Genomic DNA, 26,401 nt, shown 5'->3' on the forward strand with positions numbered 1-26,401 from the left:
CCGAGGTTCTCAAACCTCTCCTCGGGGTCGCCCTGCCCATGACCGAGGTCCTCAAACCTCTCCTCGGGGTCGCCCTGCCCATGACCGAGGTTCTCAAACCTCTCCTCGGGGTCGCCCTGCCCATGACCGAGGTTCTCAAACCTCTCCTCGGGGTCGCCCTGCCCATGACCGAGGTTCTCAAACCTCTCCTCGGGGTCGCCCTGCCCATGACCGAGGTTCTCAAACCTCTCCTCGGGGTCGCCCTGCCCATGACCGAGGTTCTCAAACCTCTCCTCGGGGTCGCCCTGCCCATGACCGAGGTTCTCAAACCTCTCCTCGGGGTCGCCCTGCCCATGACCGAGGTTCTCAAACCTCTCCTCGGGGTCGCCCTGCCCATGACCGAGGTTCTCAAACCTCTCCTCGGGGACGCCCTGACGTTACATGCATTTGATATAGTTCAGATCAAGCACACCTGATTCAACATGTCGACTAATCATAAAAGACCTCGACTCGGTCAATCAGGTGAGCTCGTTCAGGGCTACAATACAATTATGAAAATATGAAATAATTAAGAGCTTTGCAAAAGCACTTGACTTTCAATGATGCGCTCTCTAATGAACCATTGAAAGTCTCAACACAAAAGTACAAAGATCTTTTATCGCCAAGGTACACTCCTCTCAACCTACATGACGAACCACAGATCTTAGAAACAGTTCACAAAGGGACTTCATATTTGAGAAAGGAGTATCCCTTATCCAGATTACATTCGCTATAAATTATCGTTCAGTTTGGTCCCTATGACGAGGTTCTAATCTCGTTCCTGGTACTTCATAGTACAAAAACACCAACTCATCCAATGGCATATATCAATTGTCAACTCTAGATACTCCCATCTCAAGTAAAGCCACTCTTGATCCCACTCCTGGACAAGCTCACTGAGGGGAGTGACTTGCGCACAGACATTGTGGAGACAAATAATTGGTTCCCCATTAATCACGCCATCCCTTCACATGGTTTAAGAATAGGTAAAGACACATTCACATATGAAGACAATGTTCCATTCTGTCCTCTTCCCTTCCCAGGGATATGTGAATGACAAGCCTGACCTCTCCCCTCTCTGGACCCCAAGTGACTGAGCCCCAGCTGAGGGAAGAAGTCAGGCTTCCAACACCAGAGTCCAAAGGGATACATTCTAATGACAAGTATCTCACATAAGCATATTATGCAAATAAAACATTTTAATTATCTATGTTACCCAACTAATTGTGATTCATCCACCACCAGGGCCAGGGCTGTGGCCGGGTGGAGCTACAGTTCCAGTACAATGGGAGCCAACGGGGTAAAGGCCTACCTGTCCCCCCAGCTGTTTCATCAGAGGTTGCAGTTCACTGAAAAGGTCGTAACCCTGATGGAAGAAGGTCAGGTGGGCGTACATGAAGGACAGCATCTGTGGAGAGTAACGGACCAATCAGAGATGTCGGATACGAGGCAAGAGATGTAGGATCAACGTACTGGTACTTAGGTTTATATGAGGAAGTCCTCTGGGAAAAAATATTTACCGATTTGAGGATTTCCGATCTTCTCTTGGACTGTAGTACATTGATCTGTGTGGGGGGAAAGGAAAGTTCAGGGTTAGATTGTATCTATGAGAAAGCTAGAGAGAGCACTGTACTAGTGAAATTATGGAATAAAAACACTCTTCCTAGTTCCAACCAATCAACTTTAAATGTATTTCAAATGAATTGGTCCCCATTAAAAAGAGCATCAAGACTAGCATATAATTAGCAAGAATTACACCACTCTAGATTGAATAGATGGCTATCCCTCTCTTTGACATCAGGGGGAGCCCCTCGTCCCTCTAGCAGAGAGATGCTGCAGTCAGTATGATGTGTCCTGTGATCTCATATGCCCAGCTGCACTGTACACAAACTGCTATGACCCATCTGTTTACCCTTTAGACAGAGTGAATTAACGTCACACACACACACACACAGCGTCTGTTGCAGTCTGCAGGTCAAATCAGGTTCATTTCAATAAAGGTGGAGGAGCTATAAAAGAAACGGGGGGTTTTCTTAATCTGGGCTAACGCGGACAAATTCATGATGTAGTGTGTAGCGTGTAGCGTGCGCATAGGAATTTGATCGGTGGAACCAGGCGACAGGAATGGGAGAGTCTGAGGTCTATCACCATATTGCTTCTACCATCTTTCATATCGCCTTGACATCTGCTGAAGGATTAAAGACTAGCGGAAGGTTCTAGGGCGCTGGTTGTTTAACCACTGGGCAGTTGAGAGGATATTGAGCAACGTAAAGCACAGAGTCAATTGGAAAATGTCTCAATATTCCACTACAGCTGCTAAAGGGGGTCGTCGACACGGACAACTCACTCGTACAGTAGACAGAACACATTCAAAAATGTACAACTTAGGTGGAATGCCCCCCTTTCATTTTTATCAGCGGTGCTTTCCGGGCTTGGGCTATAGATTTCCGGAGCTTAATAGCAGAAAAGCTCAATACTACACTACCCCATTTAGGGGCGAGAGAGAGAGTCATTGATAAATTATCAATCAGCCCTTGAAAATCGAAAAATGCCCTCATTGTGAAACGTATGCACTAGAAAACAGTCCACTTCCCCATTCCCAGCAACACTGTCTTCGTCACAAATGGCACCCTATTCCCTAAATAGTGCACTACTTTATCCCAGAGTCTTATGGCACCCTATTCCCTATATAGTGCACTACTTTTGACCAGAGTCCTATGGGCCCTAGTCCAAAAGCAGTCCACTAAAATTAAGAATAAAGGTGTAATTTGGGACGCATATTATGGCTACGGCTGGTCCCCTTATCAGCCGACATTGTCCATGTATCATCACTGCAGCCGCCCAGGAGCAGGCAGGGCTGTATTCCGGTGATACACAACTGTTCTCTCCATTGTGAAAGGTCAGCTAAGCTACCAGGGAAATATACCTTGTTTACTGTAAAAGCCGCCACTTGACAAGCCTGGGCCTTCAGACTAAATGTGACAGCCCTAAACATGTCTTTCTGTCGTCCCATAGATGGTCAGAGGTCCAGTGAGTGAACAGTACCCTGTTGGTCCTATAGGGCTGAATGTGCCTGAGTGTGAGGATTCTTATCAGGGTCTGCCCTGCATGCTACAGAGTAGAGGCCTTCACGGTTCCAAAAAGTTGGACTCGTTCCGAAAGGGCCCAGGGGCTTTGCCAGACAGACCCGATATACAGAAATGAATTTTTAAAAGAGAGACCCGTTCCGAACGGACCCGAGGACAACTAGACCCATTCCGTATAGACTTGGTTTGATCCAGACCCGGTCCATTCAGAGTGAGAGGACCAGCAGAAAAGTACATTATTAAGCTACTTCACTAACCAGAGCTGATAAAGCAAGAGGTGGTCGAGAGAGAGGACCCTCTAGCAGGGGCCGTGCTGTGTGTAGGCTACTGTGAGAGGAGGTAGAGAGAGGGGACCCTCTAGCAGGGGCCGTGCTGTGTGTGTAGGCTACTGTGAGAGGAGGTAGAGAGAGGGGACTCTCTAGCAGGGGCCGTGCTGTGTGTGTAGGCTACTGTGAGAGGAGGTAGAGAGAGGTGACGCTCTAGCAGGGGCCATGCTGTGTGTGTAGGCTACTGTGAGAGGAGGTAGAGAGTGACGCTCTAACAGGGGCCATGCTGTGTGTGTAGGCTACTGTGAGAGGAGGTAGAGAGAGGGGACTCTCTAGCAGGGGCCGTGCTGTGTGTGTAGGCTACTCTGAGTGTGAGCAAGTGACACAGGAACATGGAGGAGAGAGGGAGAGACAAGAGACCGCAACCAACCAAGCAGACTTGCTATAGTAGACTAATAGCTGCCATAGCTAGGTTATTTATCATCTAACATGATTGCATAGCACCAGTCTTGACTGCATCTAACCTGGAGAAGATGGGGCTGGGCGATTTGGCCAAATAACATATCACGGTTTTACATTTTATTTATAGTATTTTATGTTTTTGAATAATAAAAGCTCAACATTTGCTTTATAAATGGTGGGTGACCCCTGGGTAGCAACACAGAGCATTCAAAGTATTCAGACCCCTTCCCCTTTTCCACATTCTGTTACGGGGCATTGTGTAGATTGTTTGAGGAACATTTGTTATTTAATATATGTTTTAGAATAAGGCTGTAACTGTAATGACAAAGCGAAAACAGATTTTTAGAAATGTTAGCAAATGTATTACAAATAAAAAACAGATACCTTATTTACATAAGTATTCAGACCCTTTGCTATGAGACTCAACATTGAGTTCAGGTGCATCCTGTTTCCATTGATCATCCTTGAGATGTTTCTACAACTTGATTGGAGTCCACCTGTGGTAAATTCAATTGAGTGGACATGATTTGGAAAGGCACTCACCTGTCTATATAAGGTCCCACAGTTGACAGTGAATGTCAGAGCAAAGGTTTGCCAACAGGCACCTAAAGAACTCTCAGACCATGAAAAACAAGAATCTCAGGTATGATGAATCCAAGACTGAACTCTTTGGCCTGAATGCCAAGCGTCACGTCTGGAAACCATGCACCGCTCACAACCTGGCCAATACCATCCTTACGGTGAAGCATGGTGGTGGCAGCATCATGATGTGGGGATGTTTTTCAGCGTCTGGGAGACTTGTCAGGATCGAGGGAAAGATTAACAGTGCAAAGTAGAGCGAGATCCTTGATGAAAACCTGCTCCAGAGCTAAGGACCTCAGACTGGGGCAAATGTTCACCTTCCAACAGGACAACGACCCTAAGCACACAGCCAAGACAACGCAGGAGTGGCTTCGGGACACATTTCTGAATGTCCTTGAGTGGCCCAGATAGAGCCCGGACTAGAACCCAATCTAACATCTCTGGAGAGACCGGAGAATAGCTGTGCAGCGACGCTCCCCATCCAACCTGACAGAGCTTGAGAGGATCTGCAGAGAAGAATGGGAGAAACTCCCCAAATACAGGTGCGCCAAAACTTGCAGCGTCATACCCAAGAAGACTCGAGGCTGTAATCGCTGCCAAAGGTGCTTCAACAAAGTACTGAGTAAAGCATCTGAATACTTATGTAAATATGATAGTTTTTTTGTCCTAAAGAGATTTACATGGTTATTAAAACGTCACGTCAGGGTAAGCCTACACGAACCACAGACCTTATTTTAAGTGTTTCTAAAATCCCCTATGGGAAAAATGAATGTTGTAAAAACGATTGGAACCATTTCCCCGTTTGACCGCTAGGTTTTATGGGTATTATGACACCACTGTGGGGCTCCATTGTTCCAGCCTAACACAGTCACATCTGAATCGTATTAATTTGACACCAAACAGAAGAAAACTGACAAACTGAGGGACTGAACTAGTCCAATATGAAACACCAATTTTCGTTTTCCAGTGCAAAGCCAAGTTTTGCCCTTGAGAGTACAATCCTGCAAATGGCCAATTATCTGCCATTTGCAGGTGCTGGGCTGGAACTAAACCCGGCACACCCTAATACTGCACTCTAGGACAGGGCTTGGTGAACCCATGTCTATGCTACTTCATAGTAGGATGAAGTGGAAAAACGGATCTAAAAAAAAAAAAGGTCAGTCTAAGCATGTTTACTTACCCCTGAAGGTTAAGTTCAGGATTTCTAAGGTAAACTGATCCCGTGTCTGTACCTGGAGGACATAGTCGAGGACGATGTGGCGGAAGCACTTGCGCGTAGCCGTCAGGATGTTGGTGGCCTCCTCCACCTCGTGCTGCTTGTTGCGTGGCGCCTGGGCGTTCTTGTTCAACGCCGCCTCCTTCTCCTCACTCACCTTATCAAACTGTTTCTTAGCCTCTTTGAACTTCCGCAGGTCCCTAAGGGCAGGAGTTAAAACATAGGTCAGAAATAGGTATGACACTGAGGAAGCCTCATCGCCGCTAAATGTTTGTCAATCTAGTCAAATTGTACTTCATCCAGGAATATAGGCATTACTTTAATTCATTCATTGGCATTCAATTGTTAATTTTCTTTTTGAGACAGATTGTTTGCAGCCATGGAGAAGGCAGTGAGATTCTCTGGTTTCACATGGTTTAAAGTACCCAGAACAAGTGGCTGTAATAGCCCAGATACCAGTAACCAAGAAGGACCAATTGATGCCACTCAGGCGAAAATAAGAAAATGTGCGACATTGAAAAACGTATTAACAAGTGGTCTAGCTAAATCATTAGAGGAAAATGTCTCTCTTCTATGTCTATAGTATTTTAAAGGAAATTAACGTCCATAAACATATCATTTCTCTCCCTTCTTGTGAGTCCAAATGAGTCTACCGCCTTCAGAGTGATGTCATATGCTCGAGTTAAGTATTTGACAAAGCAATTAATGACTATTCGGATATTAGCCTCGCATGCACGCTGACAACTTCAGAGTGGAACTAAAGGTTAAAGCTTGAATCATTTGCTAGTGTGTGCAGTGTGAATTGTACATTTAAAATTAATTGGCACAGATATGAGGACACTAGTTACTCTAAACAGAGGTAAAGGTTAGTACCTCAACTCAAAATGTCCGACATCTTGTTTTCTGGCTTGTACAGATCGAGTCTGAGTAAAATAAAGTCACCTTGGACTGCTTAGGAGGAGTGAGTAATTGTTTGGGAAGATGGTTTTGAGTGTTTCTTTTAAAAAAGAACACTGATGTAGGAGTTTTGCCTGTATGTGGTGTGGGCAAAGACAGCTGGCTGCATAATTATATAAATGAAGTTCCCCCGCAGGCTTACACTCTTACGTAAACAAGTCTGGGGAAAATGTGGGTGCATTAGCTAGTAGGTTAACAAAAATGTACATTATTTTAACAGAACCTAATATTCCGAACAATAACCTAGTATTCCACATTGCATCCTGGACTGAGTCTCATCCCATCCTGCATTGTATCGATGTGCTGCCCCTAATCTCTTCATTCATAAGCATGTGATGCTTGTGTGCGTGGGCTTCCTCCTTTTGAACAGTTGTGCGGTGTGAATTATTTTTTTATTTTACACGGCTCAGCACGACCATGTCATTTACTTCCTTAGTTATTTTCGACCAAGATCATGATCTATCAGAAACCATTTGTGTGTTAAATACAGAGATACTGTTCATAACTTAATGTCCATTGTTATGGTGGACAAGAAGAACACTTAACAGTGATGTGTTGACATACTTACTCTTTGACAAATGTTAGAAGCTGTGTCTTAATCGATCGCTGGGCCTGGTCAAACAAAATCTATAAGCAGAGAAACAAATGACTGATTAGTACCCATCCAACCTTCTCATATTTAATTATTACAAGCTGGAGTGTGTGAAACTCATTTATTTACACGTAATGGTGTGTGTTCTGCAAGTCAGCACCTCAAACCAGGGTGTGTACCTCTACTTTATAGGTGAGTTCACTAAACGTGACATAAATCAGCATTGTTGGGACTGTCCCTTTCAGGCATATTTTAATTCACACCAGCCTATAGGTTTCAAAACCCAATCAGCTCGATAATGACATGCTGTGACGCAGCTAGTTAGTCAGAGACCACCAACTTTTACTTCCTTCAAAAACGGACAGTCAGCAAAATTAGCCTCAGACACACCAAAGCTGAAGGCCTCACGGTGTTGAGCCTGCTGATGCAGGGCCAGACAATACGACCAGTGTGGTTGGGACAGGACTGGAGGGCCGTGCTCTGGTGGCAAAACAGATTTGGCTCTGTGCTTTAAGGATCATGTGCTCGGGTTAACACTGAGTAGCAAACTTGAACAAATCATTCAGCTGATCTCACTGCAGTCTCCAGTGTGGAGTCATGGTCTCAGACCATAGGGTTTAGGCAGTAGGACACTAAGACAGGACTAGGGAGGTCTCTCCAGTGTAGAGTCATGGTCTCAGACCATAGGGTTTAGGCAGTAGGACACTAAGACAGGACTAGGGAGGTCTCTCCAGTGTAGAGTCATGGTCTCAGACCATAGGGTTTAGGCAGTAGGACACTAAGACAGGACTAGGGAGGTCTCTCCAGTGTAGAGTCATGGTCTCAGACCATAGGGTTTAGGCAGTAGGACACTAAGACAGGACTAGGGAGGTCTCTCCAGTGTAGAGTCATGGTCTCAGACCATAGGGTTTAGGCAGTAGGACACTAAGACAGGACTAGGGAGGTCTCTCCAGTGTAGAGTCATGGTCTCAGACCATAGGGTTTAGGCAGTAGGACACTAAGACAGGACTAGGGAGGTCTCTCCAGTGTAGAGTCATGGTCTCAGACCATAGGGTTTAGGCAGTAGGACACTAAGACAGGACTAGGGAGGTCTCTCCAGTGTAGAGTCATGGTCTCAGACCATAGGGTTTAGGCAGTAGGACACTAAGACAGGACTAGGGAGGTCTCTCCAGTGTAGAGTCATGGTCTCAGACCATAGGGTTTAGGCAGTAGGACACTAAGACAGGACTAGGGAGGTCTCTCCAGTGTGGAGTCACCATCTAAAACCTGCCCTGATGCACCGTGGGGTTTAGGGGGAATGGTAGAGAGGGTAGGACATTAACAAGTGTCCTACCACACTTGAAAGAAGAGACTAGGGATGCATTTAAGCAGGCAGGATGTTTGTTCCCTGTTACATGCGGTTAAAGGCTGTGTTTGGAACATGAGATGTTTTTGGTTTTGCAGTTCTGCTTTTCAGAGAGATGAAAACCCAACTATTTTAAGGTCCCATTCCTGTCAAAACCACCCACTGGCACTTAACATTGATGGTCTTTGGATTAGACACACAAGCCAACTGTATATCACAACCACGTTAAGGTTTTAAATCAAATGTCGCCGGCCATACCGTGTGGTAGTTGATCATCTCCTGCAGACTCTCAGCAAACGTTGTGAGACTGGACTGTGGGAGAAAAAAATAAATAAGTGTAACACAAAGATTCTAGGGCTGTGCGCTAGACTCTAGGGCCGCGCGCTAGACTCTAGGGCCGCGCGCTAGACTCTAGGGCCGCGCGCTAGACTCTAGGGCCGCGCGCTAGACTCTAGGGCCGCGCGCTAGACTCTAGGGCCGCGCGCTAGACTCTAGGGCCGCGCGCTAGACTCTAGGGCCGCGCGCTAGACTCTAGGGCTGTACACTAGGTCTCCAGTCACCCAAGTCATAGACTGTTTTCTCTGATAACGCAAGGCAAGTAGTACCAGAGCACCAAGTCTAGGACCAAAAGGCTCCGTAACAGCTTCTACCCCCCAAATTGCTGAACAATTAATCAAATGGCCACTGAACTATTTACATTGACACACCCCCCCCTCCCATCCCTCCATTTGTTTTTACACTGCTGCTATTCGCTGTTTATTAATTACGCATAGTCACTTCACCCCTACCTACAAGTACAAATTACCTCGACTAACATGTACCCCCGCACACTGACTCGGTACCGGTACCCCCTGTATATAGCCTCCACATTGACTCTGTACCGGTACCCCCTGTATATAGCCTCCACACTGACTCTGTACCGGTGCCCCCTGTATATAGCCTCCACACTGACTCTGTACCGGTACCCCCTGTATATAGCCTCCACATTGACTCTGTACCGGTACCCCCTGTATATAGCCTCATTATTGTTGTTTTATTGTGCGACTTATTTTTTACTTTGGTTTATTTGGTAAATATTTTCTTAACTCTTTCTTGAACTGCTGGTTAAGGGCTTATAAGTAAGCATTTCGCAATTTTTTTATTTAACTAGGCAAGTCAGTTAACAACAAATTCTTATTTATAATGAGGGCCTACCGGGGAACAGTGGGTTAACTGCCTTGTTCAGGGGCAGAACGACTGATTTTTACCTTGTCAGCTCGGGGATTCGATCCAGCAACCTTTCGGTTACTAGTCCAATGCTCTAACCACTAGGCTACCTGCTACACTTGTTGTATTCGGCACATGTGACAAAGTTAAATATAAAAAATCAAATCAATCTGTATTGTGACGGTATGTCCAGATACACGGGACAGAGCAGTGCCGTGTGAAAACATCAGTCTAAGAGAAAAATGTATTATCCATGGATAATAGTCCTATTGTATGAAATAGTTTCTCACACACACCGCTCCAGGCCACGACCATTTAGTTCAATTTCGCAACCCTTTGACTTGGCAGTGCGTGCTGCCCTTTCTACATGGTCACACTTCATGCCAAACGTCACTTCACAGTGCTTTAAAAAAAAATAATGATGAGGCTACAAATCAGGATTTGGTCAAACAGTAAATGTGCATTATCCTCACGTTTCCTGTCATTAAAGTCCCGCCCTGCAGCTGTGCCAGTTTCGCTGGGACCTGCTGCTGTGATGAGCAAGCCACTTACTCCCTCTCCCCCCTGCACACTGGGAGAATAAAGTGTTTGTCCTGATTGTAGACTAACATTTCAAAATCCAATTGCAGGAGAAACACTTAAAAAAGAGAAGAGGTTCTCAGCTTTCTGTAGGTATCATTTTTTATTTCTCATTTGTGCTCTATAGGGCGGCAGGGAAGCCTAGTGGTTAGAGCGTTGGGCTAGTAACCGAAAGGTTGAAAGTTCAAATCCTCAAGCTGACAAGGTACAAATCTGTCATTCTGCCCCTGAACAAGGCAGTTAACCCACTGTTCCTAGGACGTCATTGAAAATAAGAATTTATTCTTAACTGACTTGCCTAGTTAAATGAAGGTAAAATATAGCAACTATTTTACAACCAAGATATTGGATATGACTTTTGAGATAGGGAGTGGCTACAACTGCATCGTTTTAATTAGGACATGGAATTTACCGTTCCTGTATGGATGTGTTAAGATTCAACTTATTTCTTGACTACCATCCCAGTAGTCTATTACACGTCTTAATAAAGCACTGCGAATGGCTTTATAACAAATTACTTATTTTTTCTATTGCGTGACGCTTCAGATTTTTTTTCCTGGTGTGACCAAATCATGGGCTGATGCCACCAACTTTAAAATGAAGTGGCACCAGTGGACATTGTTAGTCGAGCCCTGACACATAACACACTTATGAGCGACGGGGTATAAACACTGAATTCCAGACTAGTAGAACCTCCGGAGGGTGACTGAGGTAGGGCTAAGAGGAAATCCACGAGAGTACAGCCACGCTGCTTTAGGTCATTTGAACCTTGAGCAACAATGGTGCTTTAAGGGAGAATTCTTCAGCCAGGGCATTCTTTCAGAAAAATGCACTATGGCTGAACTTCAGACCCAGGGGAGAAGCTGTAATGGAAAGTGACACAAAAAAACTGAAATGCAGAACCCTCGATTAGAGGTCGACCGATTAATCGGAATGGCCGATTAATTTGGGCCGATTTCACGTTTTCATAACAATCGGTAATTTTGGCTGCCGATGTATTATATATTTTTTTTTATAAATATTTTTTAACTAGGCAAGTCAGTTCAGAACACATTCTGATTTTCAATGACGGCCTAGGAACGGTGGGTTAACTGCCTTGTTCAGGGGCAGAACGACAGATTTTTACCTTGTCAGCTCAGGGATTCAATCTTGCAACCTTACGGTTAACTAGTCCAACACTAACCACCTGCTTTACATTGCACTCCATGAGGAGCCTGCCTGTTACGCGAATGCAGTAAGAAGCCAAGGTAAGTTGCTAGCTAGCATTAAACTTATCTTATAAAAAACAATCAATAAATCATAATCACTAGTTAACTACACATGGTTGATGATATTACTAGTTTATCTAGTTTGTCCCGCGTTGCATATAATCGATGCGGTGCGCATTCGCGAAAAAGGACTGTCGTTGCTCCAACGTGTACCTAACCATAAACATCAATGTCTTTCTTAAAATCAATACACAAGTATATATTTTTAAACCTGCATATTTAGTTAATATTGCCTGCTAACATGAATTTATTTTAACTAGGGAAAATGTGTCACCTCTGCAACAGAGTCAGGGTATATGCAGCAGTTTGGGCCGCCTGGCTCGTTGCGAACTGTGAATACTATTTCTTCCTAACAAAGACAGCCAACTTCGCCAAACGGGGGATGATTTAACAAAAGCGCATTTGCGGAAAAAAAGCACAATCGTTGCACGACTGTACCTAACCATAAACATCAATACCTTTCTTAAAATCAATACACAGAAGTATATATTTTTAAACCTGCATATTTAGCTAAAAGAAATCCAGGTTAGCAGGCAATATTAACCAGGTGAAAATCTGTCACTTCTCTTGCGTTCATTGCACGCAGAGTCAGGGTATATGCAACAGTTTGGGCCGCCTGGCTCGTTGCGAACTAATTTGCCAGAATTTTACGTAATTATGACATAACATTGAAGGTTGTGTAATGTAACAGGAATATTTAGATTTAGGTATGCCACCCGTTAGGTAAAATACGGAACGGTTCCATATTTCACTGAAAGAATAAACGTGATAGTTTCCGGATTCGACCATATTAATGACCTAAGGCTCGTGTTTCTGTGTGTTATTATGTTATAATTAAGTCTATGATTTGATAGAGCAGTCTGACTGAGCGATGGTAGGCACCAGCATGCTCGTAAGCATTCATTCAAAACAGCACTTTCGTGCGTTTTGCCAACAGCCCTTCGCAATGCATTGCGCTGTTTATGACTTCAAGCCTATCAACTCCCAAGATGAGGCTGGTGTAACCGATGTGAAATGGCTAGCTAGTTAGCGGGTGCGCGCTAATAGCGTTTCAAACGTCACTCGCTCTGAGACTTGGAGTAGTTGTTTCCCTTGCTCTACATGGGTAATGCTGCTTCGAGGGTGGCTGTTGTCGATGTGTTCCTGGTTCAAGCCCAGGTAGGAGCAAGGAGAGGGACGGAAGCTATACTGTTACACTGGCAATACTAAAGTGCCTATAAGACCATCCAATAGTCAAAGGTATATGAAATACAAATCGTATAGAGAGAAATAGTCCTATAATTCCTATAATAACTACAACAAAACTTCTTACCTGGGAATATTGAAGACTCATGTTAAAAGGAACCACCAGCTTTCATATGTTCTCATGTTCTGAGCAAGGAACTTAAACGTTAGCTTGCTTACATGGCACACAATGCAGTTTTACTTTCTTCTCTAACACTGTTTTTGCATTATTTAAACCAAATTGAACATGTTTCATTATTTATTTGAAGCTAAATTTATTTTATTGATGTATTATATTAAGTTAAAATAAGTGTCCATTCAGTATTGTTGTAATTGTCATTATTACAAATAAATAAATTAATTAAAATTAAATTGTCAAAAAAAATTAATAATTACATGTAAAAAAAATATTAACAAATCGGACGATTAATCGGCAGTGGCTTTTTTTGGTCCTCCAATAATCGGTATCGGCGTTGAAAAATCATAAATCGGTCGACCTCTACCCTCAATGCAGAAATGTGAGAAGATAGAGGAGTTCCAGTAAAGAGTGTCGAGGAAACTGGAGGTTTCCTAACAGTATGAACAGACAGTTTGGACTTGAGAAGCTCAAGCTAAGTTATTATGGGTCTTTTACCTCAATGACTTCATCTTTGGTGGAGCTCGCAGCAAGCTCGCGGATTCCATTGACAAACTGTTTGTTTGCCGTGTTGTAAGCCTTGCCGGCATCGATCATCCCGATGCATAGCTTCACCAGCTAGAGGTGAGAGAACGAGAGAGAGAGAAAGGGACAGGGATGACAGAAGTGAGTAATGGATGAAATCGTGCTTGCTTTCCACACTGTCCCTTTGGGCCACTTTCCCATGTTCAAACACTGGAAGTTTGATAAATAAACACAACTTGGAGAAATGCTGATAATCTCAAATTTAAATCCACCAGAAATATACCTTTTTATTGTATATAATCCTTGAGAACTATCAATCACCAAAATAAAAGCTAGACAGTCAGGAAGAAATAAAATATATATATATTTTTTGTTTTGTTATGTTTGAGCAGAAGAACAGCATTAGCCATGGCAAAATGCAAAGACCTGCATTACCGTTGGCTCACAAAACTACCTCCAATTTCCTTCATACACAGAGACATATGTTATCCAGGAGTTCATCTCACTCTGGGGAAGTATATGAAGGGCCTCATTGTTAAAATACCGAAGTATCCCTTTAAAACTGCAACATTCTCTCAGCTGCATGACAAAATGTGTAGAATAAAAGGAAATTAGCTTTAAAACTGCAAAAAAAAATTAAAAAGGGGCTCAGCTCCATGGATTAATTCATAGAATTGCATGAAAATTGCTAAAATGTCTATACACCGCCAACGATGGGGGGCCCCTAAAATATTCTCAGATTCACAGACGGGCCAACCGCGGCCACGACCTATGCCCCTTTTTGATCCAGAAAAAGTGGTCGCTAAGGATGCCTTTCCCTCCCAAGAAAGCGGCGCACTTCCGTGTAACACTGAACCCAAACCGGCAGCGCACGTGCGCCATCGTGCATAAATTTATTTTGTCCCCCCTACACCAAACGCGATCACGACGCGCAGGTTAAAATATCAAAACAAACTCTGAACCAATTACATTAATTTGGGGACAGGTCGAAAAGCATTAAACATGTATGGCAATTTAGCTAGCTAGCTTGCACTTGCTAGGTAATTTGTCCTGGGATATAAACATTGAGTTGTTATTTTACCTGAAATACACAAGCTCCTCTACTCCGACAATTAATCCACACAAAAAACGGTCATCTCTCCTCCTTCCAGGATTTTTCATCTTTGAATTTATATGGTGATTGGCAACTAAACGTTCATAGTATTACCACGACGACCAGCAACAAAGTTCGTCTTTCAATCACCCACGTGGGTATAACCAATGAGGAGATGGCACTTGGGTATCTGCTTCTATAAACCAATGAGGAGATGGGAGAGGCAGGACTTGCAGTGTGATCTGCATCAGAAATAGAAAGGAGTTCTATTTAAGCCCTTGGCAACGCAGACGCTCGTTGACGCGCGCGAGCAGTGTGGGTGCAATAATTGAATAACAGATTCCTAAATGTATTTTGCGACGCGAGTGGTGTAGTCAGGGTATTAATGCCATCGTTGACTGCTACCTCCTAGATACTTCAATGTTTGTCTTGCAGCAGATTCAATCTTGAAGAACAAAATAATAATAGCCACTGATTTCCTTGATTGTATGACCGCCGTAGTTTATATTCTTTACACCCAAGGGGAATTAATATTGTCCCAATGAAGCCTGTTGCTTTACGATTCAACTTGGTTGTGTGGGTGGCTCTCTTTCTCAATGGCAAGGACTAGTTTCTAAGAAAATCCTGAACTTTAGCCTCCTCTTGCAGGCACACCCCTCCATCCCCCACCCTGCAGTCACACCACAACCCCTGGAGCAGATCCTTCCGCTTCAGCGCAACAGGGAAGTGACCCCAGGGTATGGTATGAGAGGTGGGGGAGACACCAATAACAATGCAGTCGCAATTACTGGAGATACAGGAATAGTGAGTAAACTTGCAAGCAATAAGTAAAATCCCACCTCTTCCACCAACAAAACATTTTTAAAAAGAAAAAAATGCTCTAGTTACTGGCTGCAGGGTCTTTATAGAACTACAAGTGGGGTTTCATCACACTCCTCTTATGTACCCATCTTTCCAGATTGAGACTCTCGTTCCCTCACTCCAGGTCAACTCGTACTGATCTCAAGCCAGTTACAAAAGAGAGTGGGACACAGGGTTACTACGACGAGGCAGTGGTTCATCTACACAAACAGCAGGAGTTCCATCACTGTGTTCATCGCTCCAAGCCCAAATCTGGACTCACCTTGTCGAGTTTGGACTCCAACTCTCCAACATCCCCTTCCACCTCCTCTATAGTGGCCCTGTGAGGAGAAAAAACAACATTACAGTTACTCTACTTGTAGAAAGGGGAGGTTCATTTCAACTGATAACAGTCAATGATTTTGAAAAAAAGGATACAAGGGAAAATGGACGGTCGATACACTGCTTTGCACTGGAAGGTGAGTCATTCAACTGAAATGAGCATTCCACATGATGTTGGTGCTGTGTGTAAGGTTGACGCAGAAAGGAAGCAAAAAGCGGAGGGAAAAGAGAACACGCCCCATGAGGGGCCAGATTGAGAGATGACACATTGGGTAACGCCATGGGCCTAAATCTGGCACTTTGTTCCAACTAAAACGTGGCAAAGCACATTTTAGTCTTCCTAGGAACAACACCGTTGGAGCAGCAGCAAGCCACTGGAGAGGAAGAGGAACCTGGAATTACAATTTCAAGATGTCACTTTAGAACAGAGGTCACCAACCTTTTTGAGTCGAGATCAAAATGACAGCCATGTTTTTTTTTAACATGACTTAAAAAAATAAAAAAAACATGCAGCATTAACCAATGAAAAACAGTTCTGTAGTAATGAGGTTTGTGCAGTAGGCTATAGGGGCAACATCACCGCATATTGGCTTTGCTTGAATTGCCCTGCCAATGCTTTGTTGTTCTTCTCAGCACTGGTACTAAATCAGTTGTATTACATGTGAGGCACAGCTCAGTGAGCATACATTTAAAATGATATTTATTTTTATGGCTCTGGGCTGATGGAGTTTGCGTCTGATGGTCAGTCTCAGCAGCTGACACTAACCCAAAAGGAACACCATCTTCCAGCTGAGGGAAAACTCAAGTCGTAACACATTCATTCTGACTCATGCACAAAATCATGTTACTCCTACAACCAGAGAAAGTGAAATATTCTTTGATAAAAAGCAAGCCACTAATAACAAAGCAAGCTTATCGATAAACCTTTCTACTCATGCATTACTGCTGCAGTGCTGGTTGTAGGAGAACATGCTTTTTATGACTTAGAAAAAGTATTGAATAGAAAGTAGGGCTGTCCAACAGCAACATCTTAATGAGAGTCATCTGTCCTTTCGACCAATTGATTTTTCCATAGACACATCCTGTGTGTTTTAATCAACTACATGCACTGAGCTTGTCTGATGTTAAGCGCACTGTTAAACAAAATCATTTTATACACACACAAATGACTAGAGGGAGTCCGAACGCAATTGATTTGATTGTGCAAACGGGCTCAGACTTGCTACGCTGTGTTAAAAACAAAATGACAGCAAGTGTGACTAGCATTCGTTGTCTCTCTCACCTCCCTGCTGCAGCAACAGTGTTAATCACACTGTCCGTGTTAATGACGCTCCAACAGAATTACAGGCAATTCTGACTGAAAGGTTCTAGAACCATTTGTTTAGGAAAAACATTCCTTATTCCCTCAACCCTTGCTCTCTTTACGTGACCAGCAGGGCCTGACCTATAGCAGCATACCATAATGGATGCAGATGACGTGACAAATACATTTAAAAAGGGGGAATGTTTGGTTGCTCAGGAGGTAAAGGGAAAGTCAGATGTGTGGAATAAATTTGACTAGTAGTGGAAAATACTGGAGATAAAGAAAAATAAGTTTAAGGAGCAAGCGCAGTGTGCCTATCAAGCCCTGTGTGGCGATCAAGCCCTGTGTGCCGATCAAGCCCTGTGTGCCGATCAAGCCCTGTGTGCGCCAAACAGGTGCTGTTAGATTACAATATAATTACTCTGACCGTTTGAACAATATAAAAAAAACAGTAAATAAATGATAAGCGTACCAGAGAGTGGGTTGGAATTCATTTCTTGGGAAAGCCTTTATTACAGAAAAAGGCTAAAAACCGTCTCATGCATTCGTGAATGCAATTGCTGACACGGAACGGTTAATTTATTGTTTTACGCTAATTATTCAACGGTTGCTTTGACGTTTTATTTTAAAACTAAAATGCTTGATTGCATTTCAAATCATGAATGACTTGTATGCCGTGTGATGACGAACAAACGGATGACTCAGTAACCTATATAAAAGCATTGAAAAACACAGGCATGCGTTAGCTACGGTATTAACACTAAACAGGATGCTCTCTCAGGCCTACAGCTCAACAGTGGTTATACAAGACTACTATACAAAACCTAGTAACGATGATATTACTTAATATAATGATGATTACAATAATGGTAATAACAATAAGGAGATCAAGGAAAGAGGTTTATTATTCGTCTCCTCACTCCACCGTATTGTTCTCAACACCAATAAGCTGGGTAACTTTGCTATTAAGCACATAGCAACATGGTCTAAGAAAAGCGGAACCACCAACAGAAAGACTAATAATAAAAAAATAAACAAGAACGCAAGGCTGGTCTTTCTTTTTTATTCAGAAATGTTTGGCAATCGCCTAGGAATGCCTTGGAGACCGACCAATTGGTGATCACTACTTTAGACTCAATTCGACTGAGAACTTTGAGCCCTTATGTGAACATATATTGGACCTGTTAGTGAAAATGATTTGAGACCCTTGCGACCGAACACAAATAAATCCTTCTGGCGTATTGGCTTGTGATGTTAGCACTTTGGCCTCGTCATATCTACATTTGATCGGGGAGTAGAATGGAAGACCGATACAGTACAAGCATAGCTCTTTGAATACGCGGTGCCCTTAACCACTTTCTGTACCCTCCCCTCCATGTCCGTCTCCCACGCTGTACTTACATCTGTCCTGTTAATAAAATACGTAACCCAGACATTCTGCAATCCAGCTAAATATTAGGGCTGGGAATTGCCAGGGACCTCACGATACTTAGGTGCCAATAGGATATGTGTGATTCGACAGCAATTTTATTGCGATTTGATGTTACAAACATATTGCTCACTACATATTGCTGTAGAGGGAAGAGAAGATACGAAAACGAGATGATCAGTCATGGAAATAGAAGGGCTGATAACAAAACGGGCTTCCCATTTAAAAAGACAAGTTATGAAAGAAGAAATACTGGCGTTTTGGTGCAGGTACAGCAAACTATCTCAAGAATAATATCCCCATATGGAACTGTATTGATCCCCCCTCACTACTAAATATCAATGATGTAGACCTATACTATTTCATTTGGCAGAGACGGTGCATTCAGAAAGTATTCAGACCCCTTGACTTTTTCTAAATTTTGTAACAATACAGCCTTATTCTAAAATTGATTAAATTGTTTGTTTTTCCCCTCAATCTACAAACAATACCCCATAATGACAAAGCAAAAATGGGTTTTGAAATTTTTTGCAAATGTCTGAAAATTTGTTGAAGCACCTGCATGCATACACACACTTTTAGAAATGTTTTCACTGTCATTATGGGGTATTGTGTGTAGATTGATTTAAACAAAATATTTAAATACATTTTAGAATGATGCTATAATGTAAGAAAATGTGGGAAAAGTCAAGGGGTCCAAATACACTAAGTTAATGGGACATTCCGCAGTACCGCAAACGCACACTGCAGTGAAAGCTTATCCTGTTTCCTCCAAACATCCTAGTGTCGTTCCTCATCGGGATAATGGGCCACCGATAGGGATCAGCGAGTCTGAATAAGCGTGTGGTAGTGGTGATTGGGAAAATTGGAATAATCCCCTTTGGGTTTGATGCGATGTCATTGGGGTTGAATGGTGCATCCGGCCTCATCAAATGAAGACCGTGTAGCAAGGGGGGGGGAACACGACCATACAAACCCCCTCCAGCTGTTTCTATGACTGCCACATCCCAACACAGCATCTGGCAGCGGAATGTGAATAACAAGATGCAAACATGTTGCTGTTGACTCCTAGAGCAGTGAGAAGATTCTTCAAAGATCATCCCCCCCAACTCAGCCCTTAAAGACTACTCCGTCCGTCTGTCCGTCCCTGTCTGTGTGTATGGGAGATGTGCAGTCAGACAGACGCTCTCTCTGAATACTACTCCGTCCGTCTGTCCATCCCTGTCTGTGTGTATGGGAGATGTGCAGTCAGACAGACGCGCTCTGAATACTACTCCGTCCGTCTGTCCATCCCTGTCTGTGTGTATGGGAGATGTGCAGTCAGACAGACGCTCTCTCTGAATACTACTCCGTCCGTCTGTCCATCCCTGTCTGTGTGTATGGGAGATGTGCAGTCAGACAGACGCTCTCTCTGAATACTAAGTTGTCAGAATGGAGTCAAAGAAATGTTGTTTGGCTACTGGCATAACATGGTACTGAACAACTTATCAACACACCTACACCGAACTAACAAACAGTAGGGAGTAGTAAAATCCTATTTACAGACACTACGCATCCTCACAGTCTGACTGTTGTCCAAATGAGAACTGTTAAATCAGGAGCTGGCTGAAGCCAAAACAGCTATGACTCTAGCCATCCAGTATATTTCAGACAAGAAGCCAAGTCATCCCATTGGCCACATTACTTTGTCGTTTGTTTCACTATTCCGCTGGGCAGTTGTAGGTTGATATGAGCTGGCACTGATTACTACTTGCACTGCGCAATATAGACACGTCAAAGAAGATAATGGTAGACTGCACACTCCAGCTGCTGAAGCAGTTGATTCCACCACAACTGCACTAAATAACACTTATTTTGAATTGGATAAAACTAACAAAAACTAACAAAATAGATTGGGACAAAATGAAAGAAACAAATGGATTCAACCGCTTAAATGATCCCTGTGCTCTCCACAATGACAGAGCACTGTTAAAATCAAAATGGCTGTGTCTGGGTGGCCACAGACAAATGCCATTTCACTGATTTATCATTCATAATCAAAAAGGTTAAGCTGGATGACTATGCCTCCTGGAGAATATCAATGGAAGATGACTAGGGTATAAATCACAAACGTAACATTGCGATGACAACACTAACTCCACTAACAATATCCAATTTTAAAAAGGCAAGACTTAAAAGGTTATGCCCAACTTCATATCCCCCTGGGAATAGCGTAGCACTTGGGCTAACTAGTCTGGTAATTAATGGAGGTTTGTTCTGCTCAATTCCTTTGAAAAATCCCCAATAGCTGCTATCAAACCCAAATCTAAATGAATTGGCCCACTTCCCTGCTCTCTATTGCCAAGTGAAAACGAATGTTTTCTTTTCATATCAAACTCCACTTCGGCGGAGAACTGGTGAAAGTGCTGACAGACGATAAGGCGTGATTCCGGCTAACAAAATCTAGGACGTAGCCTCAAAGCCACGGCCTGGGAGCGAGTCCATTGTATGTCTGTATAATGAGCAGAGTGAGCAAGTGTCAGTAATGAGGGAAGTTCAGAGACAAAGGCAGCGCTTTAGACCAGGAATTCACAGACGCATCAAAGCTAGAAAAAAAACAGGCCCAGCTATCAGTACTGCTAAATGCTGCCGCCTCCGTTAGGCACCACCGTTAGGCACCAATGTTGCCGCCGTTAGGCACCGCGCCGTTAGGCACTAATGTTGCCGCCGCCACCATTAAAAACAGTTGCTGCTTATATTTAAGTTACCACCACAGCTGGGCAAATGCAGAGACCCTGCTAGGCTAATTCTGCACTGTTGCTGTGTGAGTAATGTCAACTAAGCCTTTGTCTACCCATATACCGCTTCCACAAACTCAGTAGCGTCTGCTGTCACCGCCGGCTGGCTATATTGCGGTTGTCAGTGACTAAGTTCCTACTGCACCAAACTATGGGTCATTGCATCATAAGCAGGCTGTGATTAGCATGAAAGAGTAGGATGATACTGAGCTTTGAGAGAATAACAACCTCCAAGTCTAATAATCAAGTCCGTACGGATAGTCAAGTTAAGTCAACATAATGAACAGAAACATTTGGATCGCTTCATTTGCCAATAGTTAAGTAGGCCTAACTGTGAGAGGGGAAAATTGATTTTTCTTTACCCGTTTAGCAGAAAGCATAGCAAGAAACTGCAGCTGTTTTCACAACACCAGCTGCACACTTGGAGGAATATGGGGTATTGCATGTGTGTGTTGGTCCAATAAAGTGATAGCAATACCTCCAACACTAGTGTTTCCCTAATATGCATTTAGACTCCCCTGCTGCTTAAACAAAGCCCACCCCCTCACAAACAAAAATTAGAGTAAATATCACACTCATTCAAGGGTTTTCAAATATTTGTACTATTTTCTATAGAATAATAGTGAAGACATCAAAACTATGAAATACCACATATGGAATCATATAGTAAAAAAAAAGAAAAACAAAGTGTTAAATATATTTTATGTTCTTCAAAAAATAGCCACCCTTTGCCTTGACAGCTTTGCACGCTCTTGGCATTCTCTCAACGAGCATCATGAGATAGTCACCTGGAATGCTTTTCCAACAGCCTTGAAGGAGTTTCCACATATGCTGAGCACTTGTTGGCTGCTTTTCCTTCACTCTGCAGTCCAACTCATCCCAAACCATCTCAATTGGGTTGAGGTTGGGTGATTGTGGAAGCCAGGTCATCTGATGCAGCACTCCATCAGTCTTGTTCAAATAGTCCATACACAGCCTGGAGGTGCGTTTTGGGTTATTGTCCTGTTAAAATACAAAATGATAGTCCCACTAAGAGCAAACCAGATGGGATGGCGTATTGCTGCAGAATGCTGTGGTAGCCATGCTGGTTGTGTGCCTTGAATTCTAAATAAATCACTGACAGTGTCACCAACAAAGCACCCCCACACCTCCATGCTTCACAGTGGGAACCACACTTGCGGAGATCATCCGTTCACCTACTCTGCGTCTCACAAAGACACGGGGGTTGGAACCAAAAATCTCAAATTTGGACTCATCAGACAAAAGGACACATTTCCACCGGTCTAATGTCCATTGCTCATGTTTCTTGGCCCAAGCAAGTCTCTTCTTATTGGTGTCCTTTAGTAGTGGTTTCTCTGCAGCAATTCGACCATGAAGGCCTGATTCACAGTCTCCTCTGAACAGTTGATGTTGAGATGTGTCTTACGTATTATACCTTTATTTCAACAAGGAACACAGACTGAGACCAAGGTCTCTTTTACAGCTGGGCCCTGCGTATACATGTTTACACATACAGTTTAGGTACAATGATTATGAAACGACACAAGACAAACAAAACGATCACAGATAACAAGCAAAATACAGCAACAAATGTAATTTACACATAGTAGAATAACCTAACAGCATAAGAACTTGCATTACCTGAAACAGTTACAAGCAATACAAAAATGCTCCAATAAATATTTAAAATGGGCAAGGGGGACAAGAGTCTGAAGTTTAAGTTTAGTCTGCAGGCTATTCCATAGGCGAGGAGCGTAACAGGAAAAGGCAGCCATACCCAACTCTGTGGAAATCGCATGGGCCTCAAGTGTAATCCATGCTTGAGACCTGGTTTTAGGAATTATAATTCTAATATTGATGAGTGATGATAAATAAGAAGGTGGCTTATTCAGAAGTGCTTTATAGACAAACAGGAGAGCATGTTGTTCTGGTCTCACGGACAGCGAAGTCCAACCCACATGTTGATATCAAACACAGTGGTGAGTTCTGTAGCTAGCACCCGTAATAAACCTAAGTGTGCAATGATGAGTAGCATCCAGCGATTTAAGTGTTGATGCCGTAGCATGCATGTAAATAATATCCCCATCATCTATAAACAGACATAAAAGTAGCTTGCACAATTTGTCTTCTATTTGTAGAGGACAAACATGTCCTGTTTCTATAGAGGAAGCCTTGCTTGATTTTTAGCCGTTTACAAAGTTCATCAATATGCATTTTAAAAAGACCGTTTATCATCCAACCATATCCCTAAGTATTTATATGCAGAGACCTGATTAATTCGAGAACCATCTAAGCTCGTAAGTGCAAGTGTATTTTCAACCAACTTTTTGAACCTATTAAAAATCCTAAAATGTGTTCTTTGCATTTAAAGTTTCAGCTGTATTGTAATATCTTAAAATCTGTCTCCAATAGTGATAATGCTTGGTCAGCCGTTGAAGCGATAGAGTACATGACAGTGTCATCAGCATATAAATGAATTTGACACTTTCTTATATCATCACCGATATTGTTTATGTAGAGAGTGAACAGTAATGGACCAAGTATAGAACCTTGTGGGACCCCTTTAACCAACTCCAATGGCTCTGACTGGATGCCGTCGACTCTAACAGCCTGACTTCTATCCTTTAAATAGTCATGAAACCAATGACAGGCATCCAATCCCAGTCATATTGACGACAATTTACCCAAAAGTATCGCATGGTCTACATTGTCAAAAGCTTTAGATAAATCTATGAACAAGGCGGCACAGTACTTTATATTATCTAGGGCATTAGTAACATCATTTACAACACGTACAGTGGCCGTAATAGTACTGTGTTTAGGTCTAAAGACAGATTGATTACTTGAACTCTGTCAAGCATTTATTTGGGCTGCAATCTGAGGTGCAGTTAACTCTAAATGAATTTATCCTCTGTAGTAGAGGTAACTGGTGGTTTTTGCAACTGCACTTGAAGAAACTTTCAAAGTTCCAGACATTTTCTGCATTGACTGACCTTCATGTCTTAAAGTAATGATGGACTGTCGTTTCTCTTTACTTATTTGAGCTGTTCTCTGGAAATTATTATGGACTTTACCAAATAGGGCTATCTTCTGTATACCACCCCTACCTTGTCACAACACAACTGATTGGCTCAAATGCATTAAGAAGGAAAGAAATTCCACAAATTAACTTTTAACAAGGCACACCAGTTAATTGAAATGCATTCCATGTGACTACCTCATGAAGCTGGTTGAGAGAATGCCAAGAGTGTGCAAAGCTGTAATCAAGGCAAAAGGTGGCTACTTTGAATAATCTAAAATATATTTTGATTTGCTTAACTTTTTGGGTTACTACATGATTCCATAGGGGTTATTTCTTAGTTTGTCTTCACTACCATTCTACAATGTAGAAAATAGTAAAAAGAAAAAAAAACCTGGAATGAGTAGGTGTCCAAACTTTTGACTGGTACTGTATATATAAAAATAAAACAGAAATAACTTATTTACATAAGTATTCAGACCCTTTGCTATGAGACTCAAAATTGAGCTCAGGTGCATCCTGTTTCCATTGATCAACCTTGAGATGTTTCTACAACTTGGGAGTCCACCTGTGGTAAACCCAATTGATCCTAATGACATGCCACTGACTGAGTAAAGCCAGTGTGTCTATTTATGCGGATGACTCAACACTATACACGTCAGTTACTATAGAGAGTGAAATGACTGCAACACTTACAGCTGCAGTTAGTTTCAGAATGGGTGGCAAGGAATAAGTTAGTCCTAAATATTTCCAAAACTTAAAGCATTGTAATTTGGACAAATCGTTCACTAAACCCTAAACCTCAACTAAATATTGTAATGAATAATACAGGCTGAGATTGACTTCATCACTGCTTGTATTTATGAGAGGTATTGACCTGTTGAATGCACTGAGCTGTCTGTTTGAACTACTGGCACACAGCTCGGACACCCATGCATACCCCACAAGAGGTCTCTTCACAATCCAAGTCCAGAACAGACTATGGGAGGCGCACAGTACTACAAAGACCCATGACAATGGAACTCTATTCCACAGATACAAGCAGTAGAATCAGATTATTATTTTTAACAAAAATACACCTTATGGAACAGAAGGGGAATGTGAAGCACACAAACATAGGCAGACATGCATACAAACACACAGTAAAATATGCACTACACACACGTACACATTGATTTTGTGTTGTAGATATGTGGTAGTAGAGTAGGGGCCTGAGGGAACACTTGTGAATATATTGTAAAAAAAATAAAAAAATAATGTATAACTGGCTTAAATGTTGCTGGACCCCAGGAAGAGTAGCTGCTGCCTTTACAGGAACTAATGGGGATCCATAATAAATACAAATCTCTGCAGCACTCCACCAATCAGGCCTTTATGGTAGAGTGGCCAGACGCCACTCCTCAGTAAAAGACACATGGAAAACTCAGGCTGTCAAGCGAGCTGTCAAAAGGCAACTAAAGGACTCTCACACCATGAGAAACAAGATTCTTGGGTCTGTTGAAACCAAGATAGAACTCTTTGGCCTGAATGCCAAGCATCATGTCTGGAGGAAACCTGGCACCATCCTTACGGTGAAACATGGTGGTGGCAGCATCTTGCTGTGGGGATGTTTTTCAGCGGCAGGGACTGGCATACTAGTCAGGATCAAGGCAAAGATGAATGGAGCAAAGTTTAGAGAGATCCTGGGCGAAGGTTCACATTCCAACAGGACAACAACCCTAAGCACACAGCCAAGACAACGCAGGAGTGGCTTTGGGACACGTTTCTGAATGTCCTTGAGTGGCCCAGATAGAGCCGGACTTGAACCCAATCTAACATCTCTGGAGAGACTTGAAAATAGCTGTGCAGCGACGCTCCCCATCCAACCTGACAGAGCTTGAGAGGATCTGCAGAGAAGAATGGGAGAAACTCCCCAAATACAGGTGTGCCAAGCTTGTAGCGTCATACCCAAGAAGACTCGAGGCTGTCATCGCTGCTTCAACAAAGTACTGAGTAAAGGGTCTGAATACTTACGTAAATGTGATTTCAGTTTGTAATTTGTAATACATTTGCAGAAATTTCTAAAACCTATTTTTGCTTTGACATGAGGTATTGTGTGTAGATTGATAAGGGGGGAAAAAACGATTTAATCCTTTT

General features: G+C 42.8%; 1 protein-coding gene across 5 annotated transcripts in view; it reads right to left on the reverse strand.

The window, feature by feature from the left end:
- Positions 1–26,401, reverse strand: part of acap2b (ArfGAP with coiled-coil, ankyrin repeat and PH domains 2b) — a 72,820-nt gene that overhangs the window by 39,623 nt on the left and 6,796 nt on the right. For 4 of the 5 annotated variants that reach the window (XM_082962779.1, XM_014149753.3, XM_014149757.3 and 1 more), the window contains exons 2-8: positions 15,679–15,736; positions 13,436–13,555; positions 8,783–8,836; positions 7,156–7,214; positions 5,647–5,830; positions 1,539–1,583; positions 1,331–1,426 (exon numbers count right to left, since the gene is read on the reverse strand). In XM_082962779.1, coding sequence (XP_082818905.1) covers positions 1,331–1,426; positions 1,539–1,583; positions 5,647–5,830; positions 7,156–7,214; positions 8,783–8,836; positions 13,436–13,555; positions 15,679–15,736 — 616 coding nt within the window. Of the gene's footprint in view, positions 1–1,330; positions 1,427–1,538; positions 1,584–5,646; positions 5,831–7,155; positions 7,215–8,782; positions 8,837–13,435; positions 13,556–14,543; positions 14,763–15,678; positions 15,737–26,401 lie in introns of those variants that run through there. The other variant, XM_082962781.1, reaches the window with a different exon arrangement.

Source organism: Salmo salar, chromosome 16 (assembly GCF_965601325.2).
Source record: "Salmo salar chromosome 16, fSalSal1, whole genome shotgun sequence".
Classification (NCBI taxonomy): domain Eukaryota; kingdom Metazoa; phylum Chordata; class Actinopteri; order Salmoniformes; family Salmonidae; genus Salmo; species Salmo salar.